General features: G+C 39.1%; 1 protein-coding gene and 1 long non-coding RNA gene across 2 annotated transcripts; one reads left to right on the top strand and one right to left on the bottom strand.

Moving 5' to 3' along the window:
- The first annotated feature begins 218 nt into the window (after window positions 1-218).
- On the top strand, window positions 219-3,044 carry LOC103406080 (5'-adenylylsulfate reductase-like 4). The gene is made up of 4 exons (XM_008345100.4): window positions 219-806; window positions 1,595-1,782; window positions 1,865-1,989; window positions 2,311-3,044. The coding sequence occupies exons 1-4, from the start codon at window positions 624-626 to the stop codon at window positions 2,754-2,756; spliced, it is 942 nt and encodes a 313-aa protein (XP_008343322.2). The 5' UTR covers window positions 219-623; the 3' UTR covers window positions 2,757-3,044.
- A 5,625-nt stretch (window positions 3,045-8,669) lies between these two features.
- LOC108173202 (uncharacterized) lies at window positions 8,670-11,414 on the bottom strand. The gene is made up of 3 exons (XR_011576360.1): window positions 11,119-11,414; window positions 10,899-11,012; window positions 8,670-9,144 (listed from the first exon to the last, which is right to left on the bottom strand). It is a non-coding gene; the product is annotated as an uncharacterized lncRNA (long non-coding RNA).
- Window positions 11,415-11,651: the final 237 nt, after the last annotated feature.

Genomic DNA, 11,651 nt, shown 5'->3' with positions numbered 1-11,651 from the left:
TATATATATATATATATTTTAAGTTAAAAAATGAAAAACTAGTCCAATTACAGTATAATAATATTTTTTTTACTTATAAGCGAAAAGCCTTCGGTAAACACCGAATTATATTATTACTAATCTATTATGAAATTTAACCCATCATCTTACTTTTTTTTTATTTTTTTAATGTAAATAATATCGTTTAAAAAAAAAAAATTAAAAAACCACTTGAGAAAGGGGAGAAAGGAGTTGGCAAATACAGAGAAGCAGACGAGTGTGACTCAAAGAAAGAACTCACCGATATCTCCACGTCTCGGCTTTTGCTCTCCTCTCCACCCCATCACCAAACTACCCAAACCATAACCAAAACCAAAACCACCCCTTTTTTTCCCTTCCTTTCCCCGCAATAATTCCAAATCAACCAACCGATTTTCTCCCAAATTTACCATTAATAATCAAATCCAATCTGCTTCCCCAACCAACAAGCCTCGACGCTAAAATGCGCCGGGCTTTCTCCCCTGGGCCCCCTCCTTCTTCCTCCTCATCCGCCGTCGCGCTGTTGCCGAGCAGCTCCCCATTTTAGTTTTTCGTTTTTTTTTTATTTCGGTTAATTTGGTGTTTGGGGAGGTTTTGATTCTTAAATGGGGATTAGGGTTTGGGAAAGTGGGATCGTGATATTGGTTTTATGGGTCCGGCTAATTTCCGCCGCCGAACCCACCTCTTGCCCCGCGGAGTCCGCTGCCGATGCGATCTTCGGCTTCCGGTATTCCAATTGCCCCGTCAACGGCGCTTCCAGATCCGTTGAATCCATGGGTGTTATCGTGGTACACAATTGTTTATCTATTTACTGTATTGCTATTAATTTTTATTTTCAGGGAAATTATGTTTTATTTAGAATTATATCATTGGTGGTGTATCTCAGTATCTGGGTTGGAGGTGCAGATTAGGGAGATGCTGTTTTTATTTGTTTATGTGTTTATTAAAAATTCGGGTTTCGGTATATGCATTGACCTTGCTATTAGGGTAGTAATTTGTATTGTTGTTGTGAAAGACCTAGTTGGGCAATGCCCATTTTCCCAATGATGTTCAAAGTAGTTGCCGCCCTCTATCCGAAATGGTTTCATTCATAGAGCTTTTCCAAGAGGATCAGTTTAGGTTTTTGAGTTTCGCTACATTTGTGTTTTGAGTGCTTTGGTGACCTCTGATAGCGAACCCTTTTCAGAATTTATATGTTTGGATAAACAAGAACAATACTTGTCTCAAGCAGTCACTTTAAGACTCGAATCCTGCAACCAGTTTCTCCTTTGAATGCTGTAAATATCACATACGGTTTAGTTTAGTGCCAAAAAATTCTTTTTAGGGGTGAGGTAATGGAAGCGTTTTTCTTCCGAAAGTAGAGGGAATAGATGGCACTGAAGATGGATCTGCAATGCACAAGTGAGATAACAATAACATTCAGCTTTTTTCACAATTCCGTGGATTACACTAGTGCTGGGATGACAAAAAATGTTTTGTTTTTTTTGTTTTTTTTTTACACGTATGCATTGAAAGTTGAATTTCTTTTCTCTTACATATTTGTTATTCTAATTTTGTTTGTATTGCTGCTTTGAAGGGGGATGAGGTTTCTTTACAAAGGGCATTAAATATTGTTCACAAGAATACTCATGATTATGTGGCGGTGCTCTTCTATGCATCATGGTGCCCTTTCTCAAGGATGTTTAAACCAACGTTTTCCATCCTGGCTTCTTTGTATCCTTCGATCCCCCATTTTGCATTTGAAGAATCAGCCATCAGGCCAAGGTTTGTAAATATCTGCAGATATTGATCATATTCTACACGCTTTGTTATTAGAAATTGAACTTAACTGATTAACTGTTTGCAGTATACTCTCTAAATATGGAGTTCATGGATTTCCTACTCTTTTCATTTTGAATTCTACCACGCGCATTCGATATCAAGGCGCGCGCACTCCTGGTTCTCTTATTGCTTTCTATAGTGATGTTACTGGTATGTCTTTTTTGTTCCTATTGTAAGCTTATGTTTTATATTTGGTATGATGAATAAGAATCAGTCAAAAAAGCCTTTTATCGAGTGATGTATACTAAAGAGAAGTGGTTTTTTATTTGAAATAACTGTTTTAGGTTATCTGTGACCCACTGATTCTATTTAGTCCTACAGGACAACTTGTTCTTTTTTCTGATATTCTGCATCACCATCCAGAATCATGTTTTTCTTAATTTCAGATTTGCCATTCTTTAGTCTCTCACCGTTGTTGTATTTATCTTATAACCCTGTGGGGTAGTTATTGACCGTGGTGAATGGGTGCAGGCATCAAGACTGTATCACTGGATCAATTGTCACTGGAAAAAATTGGATACCCACTAAATCATGAGAAGCATGATAGCACTGAGCAGGAAAGCTGCCCGTTTTCGTGGGCTAGATCTCCTGAGAATTTGCTTCGGCAAGAAACATATTTAGCTCTGGCTTCTGCTTTTGTGCTTCTGAGATTGCTCTACTCCTTTTATCCTGCTCTGCTTTCGTTTGCTCAATCTGCATGGAGACGGCATATTCAAAACATGAGACTGGGAAGCTTGTTGGAGCACCCTTTGGCTTTTCTAAAGCGGGCAGTACAGTTGTTTAATTCTCTAAAAGAGCCTTGCAAGAGGAGTAATTTGCAGGAAGGAGCAATGAACGCCAGAGTGTGGGCTTCCAAGTCACTTGCCACAGTTTCTATCGGGGATGCAAGCACCAGCAGGGGTTATAGCAGTGACTGAATGCTGTAGACAGTTTATCTGAACAGACTTTGATGCTCCCATGCCAAAGGGTGGGGCTGCAGAAAATGTGTTGTCCTAGAAGCGTTTGGTAATCATCTCAACACCCTTTGATGAGGGTTTTCTTGCAACGGAGGTGAATTATGTCGTTGTATCTTGTCGCTGTAGCGCATCATTCCGTTGTTGTTGTCTATATGCTTTACAGGTTACAATATGTTTATCATTCAGACCGATGAATTTGTAATCCAATTTTTGAATAGGTTGAATAACTAGTAACCCTTTCATGTGCCACTCGCATTCGCTTGGGTTCGATGGTTGTCCAAAAGAAGTGAGAGGGGTTCGTTGTATCTTGTAGCTTAGAAGTTTCTGATATTCCTAACGGATTGGCCTTGAATGATGTGTTGAGATTGATGGAAGTTAGCACCAACCTCACATGAATCTTAATAATTTTCGACCAACTTTTGTTTTAGATTTGGAGTAAATTATAGTTATTGCACAGCATAAGTTGGTAAAGGCATCCAATGATTCAGAAAGCACATGCAATCTGTGAATCCAGGCTCCATTATTAGCAAGAGCACAGTTGCATTCATCATTTCCTTCTCCTCCGACATTATACAGTTACTTGATAGTAAGCTTCTTATGGGGACTACTTTGTTCTTTTTAGCATATTATTATGATCTGATGATACTCTTCATTTGTGAGGTCTTTGTGTTAGATTTTTGTGGATGACGAGTTTGATTTGATATCATATTATTATGACGTACCTATTGGTTTAGTTAAAATATGGGTAAATTACATAGAAACACCTCAGGTTTGAGGTCTATTACAATTCCATACAACATCTATAAAACATTTCACTTTCATACCTCACGTACTATTTTATTTCAAAATAACACATTCGCTAGATTTTCCATCCAATGGTCTGTTAAATGCTAACGTGACTGCCACATTTGTGCTGATGTGGCTGTCACGTGACAAAAAAAAATTTTTTTTTTTTATAGATTAACAATATTAACCCTATTTACAAAAAAAAAAAAAAAAAACCAGAAAAACCCAAACCTAGATCTCCTTCCCCATAACCCCACATCCCACCCCCACCCCCACCCCCACCCCTTACCCATCTCTTCCTTCCCGTCCATCCGTCCCCACCCCCATACCCATCTCTCCCACTTTTCTTCTTCCTTCACACCAACCCCAACACACTCCCTGACACCCTTTTTTCAATTCCCTCATTCCCTCTCCCTCTCTAGGGTTTGAACTTTGAATTCCACCCCTCTCCCACATCTTCCCCCACCACCCTCTGCCTCCTGCCTCCACGCGTCTCCTTCCCCCAAAACCCATATTCCCCTCCATCTCTCCCCCCTCAAAGCCCCCACCTTTAATCACTTATCTGTTTTTTTTTTCACTAGTTTTCTTAGAAACCCCTGCAACCCACTACATGCAAAACCACAACCCATAACCCAAATACCTGCAACCGTCGCCGAGGGGGGGTCGCGGGAGCTTATCGTCGACGGGAAGGGCAGAGGAAGGCAGGTGGGTCGTTGCCGGGGGGGGGGGTGGGGAAGGCAAGTGGGCATCGGGAAGGGAACGTACGGGTTTGGTTTCTTCTTCTTCTGGGGGAAGGGATTTTGTAAACATGAGTTACAGATAGGTGAGGGGGAAGAAAGGGGATCTGGGTTTGGGTTTTTTTGGGTTTTTAATTTTTTTTATATAAATAGGGTTAATATTACTGTAACATCCTACATCGCCCAGGGAGTGATCCTTAAATGTATATTCTCATCCCTACCTAGCACGAGGCCTTTTGGGAGCTCACTGGTTTCGGGTTCTATAGGAACTCCGAAGTTAAGCGAGAAGGAGTCCAAAGCACTCCCATGATGGGTGACCCACTGGGAAGTTGCTCGTGAGTTCCCAAAAACAAAACCGTGAGGGAATGGTAAGCCAAAAGCGGACAATATCGTGCTACGGTGGTGGAATGGGTCCGGAATGTGGTGGACCCGGGTCGGGATGTGACAAATGGTATCAGAGCCAATCCCTGGTCGGAAGTGTGCCGACGAGGACGTTGGGCCCCTAAGGGGGGTGGATTGTAACATCCCACATCGCCCAGGGAGTGATCCTTAAATGTATATTCTCATCCCTACCTAGCACGAGGCCTTTTGAGAGCTTATTGGCTTCGGGTTCTGTAGGAACTCTGAAGTTAAGCGAGAAGGAGGCCAGAGCACTCCTAGGATGGGTGACCCACTGGGAAGCAAGGTTCTAAAAATCGCTAGACCCTAGTAGGGCGACGGGTTGGGGAACGCTTAGGCGCCTAGGCGGGGCCTAGGCGGACTAGGCGGATTTAAGTAAATCTATCATATTTCATGTAATTAAGTGTCTGCTTCTACTTGAAATATATATAATTTTATCATAAACTACAAAATAGAATGCATATATATCATGAAGTATTGGAACATAATGAAAACATGTGAAATAAGGATATAATGTTTGTTCATTCAATTATGCAACAAGTCTCTTACAATTTATTGGAAAAAAACAAAATGCAAAATGAAAGTTGTGTATTTTCTGTCTAAGTGAGTTGCAACCTAGGCGGGTCTAGGCGGGTGCCTAGGTGGTCTAGGCGGTGGGCTGGGGCCTAGGCATTAATCGGGGCGGTGGGCTAGGGCCTAGCGCCTAGGCGGCGCTAGGCGGGGATTTTTAGAACAGTGCTGGGAAGTTGCTCGTGAGTTCCTAAAAACAAAACCATGAGGGAATGGTAAGCCCAAAGCGGACAATCTCGTGCTACGGTGGTGGAACGGGCTTGTAATGTGGTGGACCCGGGCCGGGATGTGACAATTATAATATTGTTAATGTATAAAAAAATTATTTGTTTTGCCACGTGGCAGCCACATAAGCACAAATGTGGCAGCCATGTTAGAATTTAACAGACCATTAGATGGAAATCCTAATGGAGGTGTTATTTTGAAATAAAATAGTACGTGAGGTATGAAAGTGAAATGTTTTAAAGATGTTGTATGTGGTTGTAATAGACCTCAAACCTGAGGGGTTTCTATGTAATTTACCCTTAAAATATTGCTCCTTTGTTTGAAATATGGGTGTCTTATTAGCATTTCAAAAACTTCATTGTGCATTACTAAGTGTTTTTATTTTATTTTTTAAATATAGAAAGTTTGGAGGCCATAGATTTTCTGAGTGCAAATAAAAGTACCATAAAATATTAAGGAAAACTAATGAAAAGGGCTTGAAAACTTTGAGTTTTAACGATAAGGACAAAATAAAGGGTGAAGTGAATAGTATTATGTTTGACTTTTTAGTGTTAAAATGTGGTTTTTCATTAAAGTGAACAGTACCGTGGGCTTTTCGTTAAAACTCCCAAAATATTATTGTTTTAAAACTTCATATAAGAAACTCTCATCTTATATGAGTGTTGAAACACTAAATAATTAGTAACTTAATACATGTTAACTACTTGTCTATACTCTCTTCAAAAAGTAATCTTATGATCTGTACCATTTATTTTTTATGCACTCATCCCAAATCATTGTAAAAATTCATTCAAATCGGAAGTTGTATTAAATGTTGCGGATTACAAGAAAGATTTTGTCATACAAATACAATTAGCATAATATTAACTTACTAATTGATTATCGAGGCACATAAGGTGATTAATTCAAAAGGTTATTGACGTGTGAGTTCTAGAACGATTGTTAAGAATCCACGTCATTATATATATATATATATATATATATATCATTTTATAATGCAAAGTTCCTTTTTGCAAGTAGTGGACTTCTATGATGGTTGAGTTCTTCCTCTTCAATGTTTTAGATTTAAGCCCTTTCATTCCCTCTATTGTAAATTAAATTAAATATTATCACTTGTATTAAAAAAAAAGATTTTTTTAGGGTTCATTACAAATAGGACCTTGAGACTCCTATTTTCTAAACAAATACTTACCTAATCTTAGACATTCAAATAAAATTCTAATTTCAAATAGATTGTCATGTAGATAGATATGTGACCAATTATTACAATATTTTACAACCTATGACACGAGCTGAAACCTTAATTATGTCAATAATGTTATTACTCACCCTAATTATGATGAGCAATAAGCTCCATATAGAAATTTTACATTTCAAGTATCATAAATATTAATATCATATAAAAAGAGGGAGGAGCTCATTAATTTGAATAACATGCATCTTTATTTTTTTTCAAAAAAAATCATAGGCATCTTCCGTATGAAAGGAAATTTCTTTGTGGGTAAATTATTTTGTATTTATTATTACACATATTAAACATGCTTTATTATTATTACATATACTTATGTTTATAAATAAACAAATAAATGTTTAATCAGATAGTAATTCTTTGTAGATGACGTTTTACGACAACCGGGGATATTTTTTTATTTTTTTATTACACAACATGTACATATTATTATATAAACTCCGCAATTACCCTAAACGGTCACATATTTTTAGATTTTATCCAAATGTAGAAGTAAAGAAAAGTTTAATATCTTCATGCAGAAAACTTCTCTTTACATGTCTTCGAAAAACATATCAAGGTAGTAGAATAAATACAAAATATAGTCAAATTCTCCTGTTACATACCGTGCATAGATCATTATAAAATCGGAAACACAACCTTAATGTTTCAACCATCAAAGCTTCGATCATCCACATGGAAAGAAGGATTAAGAACTCTTAAACTCTCATGGCTAATAACAACACTCCCTACTACAATTTCATGCCAACCAAAGCTGAAGAAGAGAAGGCAAGGGCCAACATGAAGGTGAAGAACACTTCGTACTACAATTTTATGCCAAAAAAGGTTGAAGAAGATGCAGCGAGGGTCAACAATCGCGAGCACCAAGTAACACGCGCTCGTGTGGAAATCAAAGAGCCTTTAGAAACAGAGGACTACCTTGGATCGTAAAACGAAGTTCGAACTTTAAAACTTCTTTTATTATTATTTCTTTTTGCTAGGAAATAACTTGATTTATTTAATTTTTAATAAATTTGTGTTTGAAGACTTATTTGACTCTCTTTGTTTGCTAAAGAGACATAATTATACTTTATTCGTGTCTCCTTGATTGAGTGGAGACACCAAAAATGATGAATATCTAAGAACTTTTTGAATTGACGCTAAGAGAGGCAAACGTGTTCATCAATCCAAAAAGAGACCCTAACAACCTTTTCACTTATCTTCTCATTTAAACATTCTTGTTTCTAATCATATCACGTAACAGAGGAAGTAAACTAATGAAATTTTAATATTTTAAAATTTTAACTTTGAGTGCTAGTAGAGTACACGTGTCATAAGAAATTGAGAAGATTATTAGCATATCTCGTTAGCAAAACATGCACGTTAGCATGAGGAAATTATAACAAATAATCATGAAAAATTGTAAAACCATACTTAATTGATTTCTGAAATGATACCTCTACTATGTGTGTTTAATGAGTCGAGGATGAAGGTTTCAAGCCTTCAACTTCAAGGATGAGTGTCGTTAATTTCATTCGTGAGGATCGACTTGAAATGTCCCGATCTAGATTTATTATGAAGTAGATTTGTTTGAGCTCTTGCTTTTAGCCCCGTTTTTCAACCAACCAAAAAAAGGATGAGTGCCGCCTTACTCTTATAAATAAAGCGAATAGTTGGGAGTTAACATTAACCCAAATTAGGTTTTACTTTTACAGTGCAAGACCCAAAATTGGAAGACATCTATTGACATTATAAGCTTCCTTGTAAGTTTATACCTAGAGACAGTCATATGGCAACAAGATGGAACCATCTAACTACAACTATGATACAGTCAGACCAAGTTGGCAGCCCGTCGGCAGCCGCTAGTCATCGACATCCACGGAGACAATCTCTTCCTTCACAACCCACAAGAATGACAAGTAAATAAAATAGCATAACAATACCAATTTTCCATTACTAAACGATAACAGTTGCAAAGGTTGCCACATGGGCAGTGACTATATATTTGATCTGGAGGCACTTCGCACAAACAAGCAATAATGATAATCCTTTAATTGGCTATCACAAACGCCCACAAACTAGCACAAGCACAGTTGGTACAAATCTGCCACAAAGACGGCAGATGGAACAGACTTATAACAGAACACACACAAGTGAGACCACATCAAACCATGCTAACAAGTGAGGCCACATCAAAACCATCACACACGCGGGCTACATCACTCGCTAGGCAAGACATCACCCGCTAGATGTGGTACAAACGTACTGAACCTACAGTAATCCGAGAAACGAAATCCTCCGGTTGGCTCTTCTTCGATGATTGGCTCATCTCCACCTGCAACTTTACCACTTCTAGTGAGATCTGCCATAACCGTGAGCCAAGCAAGGCAAGGCCGCCACAGATCTGGTCAGGGAAGGCAGTGCTGCCACGGATTAGTAAAGAGGAGCCACATAACCCTGAAAATCAAGCCATAAAGGGAAGATCCGACCCACCAACAACCAATAACCCACCCAAGCCCGTGGATCTTGCGCTAAATCAAGGGAATAGGCCTTGTTAGGGAGTAAATCTCGATTTTTGGGGCGGAGGCTGCATCAAAGCCGTGAAGAAACTGCCCACAAAATGTTGGGGAGAAGAGGGGCTGCACAGCACCAAGCAAGGAGTGGTCGGGGGGAAAAGGAGGGGGATGGGAGGCGGGGAGAGGAGAGGCTAGGGAGGCGGAGAGATTAGGAGAAGTGGGGAGGTGCTAGAAGGAGGGGGGAGAGGCTGACGACGGCCCCAAGCCAAAGCAACGACCAGTGACTAAGACTTTTACAGTGCTAGGGTTTCTGTTTGGGAAAGTTGAAAACTAATGGGATTTGTGACTTGAGGCCCCTAAACCCTAAACCCTAAACCCTGAGCTTTTAGACAGAGCTAAAAGAAAAACAAATCACATAACTGCAATGTTTTCTGCAACAAAGCAACAAAACCACCGAACAAGGCTTCTCCCGTGCTAATTTAGCAGAGCAATTTAAGTGTTGTAAATAAGTGGCAGCACCCTCGGGAAAATATTCTTTCAATGGTCTTTAATATCTTTTAGCTTTTATCGTCTTTTGTGCATTTAGCCTTTTAATACTTTCTTTCAAAACATGGATGAATTTAGAGAATGTTTCAGCTGCATATGCTTCTTTGTATCTAGGGTTTTAGGAGTAACTATAGTATCCAACTAGTTTGATGGTGGTAGTTTCTACCATTTTCTTGCAACCTCTTATAGTTCCTTATTTTCTTGTTGTTCTGTACTCCCAAAAACAGAGTAGTATTTCCTCATTGTCCTAAATAGAATTGCTTGTATAGCTCATACCTATTCTTAGACTCTTCAGCTCACACCTATTCTTAGACTCTTTACCTCTATCCGTATTTAGGCTAGTTCCATTTAATTTTTGGTTTGCTACTGTTCTTAGTAACCGGCTAGAAATTAAGCAGCTACGCCAAAAAAATGATCATGTGCATCTTTTCTTTTACTCCTGCCTTAACCTATTTTTCCTCTTCATTTGCCTCAGTAACGGGTGCCAACGGCAGAGCCACCTAAGGACTTGGATGGTTCAGGGCCCCTCTCCCCCCATCCAAGTTCTCCCTTCTCCACTCCCCAATTCCCGCTCCTTCTTCCTAATTTTCCTCTCCCTTCTAAACAGCAGGGCCCCTCCTCCTCTATAACACAGGCTCAGCAACTCTTCATGCTGTCAACTCTAGTAAAGCCTATCTTTAATCTGGATAGAAAACCAATGTGTACTTCCTCTACCTTCCTTAAATGTGAGCTCAATGTGTTGTTTTCTTTGCAATCTGCATTAACTGTCTACACTGTTCATTGCGTTATTCTGTCTACAGCACTACCTTGCACAAACTTTCAGGTTCTGTTTCTGTGTGTAGAGCTACTTCCAATTAAATAGTGGAGACACGAAAAACTTGAACCTAACAACCTTATGAATTGCCAAAATAGAGGGCAAACGTGTTTACGAATTTGAAAACCATGCAAGTTGACATGAGTAATTTTTCAAAGATACTTTGTTTTTTGGTTGAGGGGGGGATAATACACACTCCAAACAGGACGAACTTATAGCTCTTCAAATACTTAATCATGAATAAATTATATTATCATAACGTGATTAATCTCTAAATCATACCTCTGATGTGTGCTTTAGTGCTCTCACTAAATGGTGCACCTAAAGCTCTCTCCGCAAGCTCATAAAAAAAAAGTATTGCCGTCAGGTTCCTTTACTTTGTCTTTCTGCAAATATCTGAAACGAAGAACAAAACTTGAGATAGATACCTACGGATGGTCAATAACATACAATCATGACGATACAAAAGAACTGCAAATAAACAATCCATAACAAGTCAAACCTTTGCCGGACAAGTGTGTCCAGTGCTTGCTTTATGTTTCCTAGAACTGGATGGTTTTCATTGCTTTCATCCGATCCCATTTGTGTCAAATTACGCCAAAGATCCTCTGCAGTTCCACCAGGACAGCAAGAGTTGGTTCTCTTACAACACGACACAAGGTAACAGAAAATAAATGATTACTCGCATTGGTTCCTAACTATTTTTAAGACAATATGTGATGATGTATGATCTATACACTTTGCAACAAATCTCATTATACCAGATGTGGAAGAGCCCATTAAGCAAGCAGATCACCACCACCAACAACAACAACAACAAAGCCTTTTCTCACTAAGTGGGGTCGGCTATGTGAATCCTAAAACGCCATTGCGCTCGGTTTTGTGTCATGTCCTTTGTTAGATCCAAGCACTCTAAGTCTTTTCTTAGGGTCTCTTCCAAAGTTTTCCTAGGTCTTCCTCTACCCCTTCGGCCCTGAACCTCTGTCCCGTAGTCACATCTTCGAACTGGAGCGTCAGTAGGCCTTCTTTGCACAT

The sequence above is a fragment of the Malus domestica genome, chromosome 15 (assembly GCF_042453785.1).
Source record: "Malus domestica chromosome 15, GDT2T_hap1".
Classification (NCBI taxonomy): domain Eukaryota; kingdom Viridiplantae; phylum Streptophyta; class Magnoliopsida; order Rosales; family Rosaceae; genus Malus; species Malus domestica.
The sequence above is the reverse complement of the archived record's forward strand: the minus strand, read 5'-3'. Positions and strand labels throughout refer to the sequence as shown.

Bases quoted from the DNA above. Each gene is read 5' to 3' on its own strand.
- LOC103406080 (XM_008345100.4), top strand. From the start codon at position 624: ATGGGGATTAGGGTTTGGGAAAGTGGGATCGTGATATTGGTTTTATGG. The intron at 807-1,594 runs GTACACAATTGT...GCTGCTTTGAAG, and splicing joins AATCCATGGGTGTTATCGTG to GGGGATGAGGTTTCTTTACA. The intron at 1,783-1,864 runs GTTTGTAAATAT...AACTGTTTGCAG, and splicing joins GAATCAGCCATCAGGCCAAG to TATACTCTCTAAATATGGAG.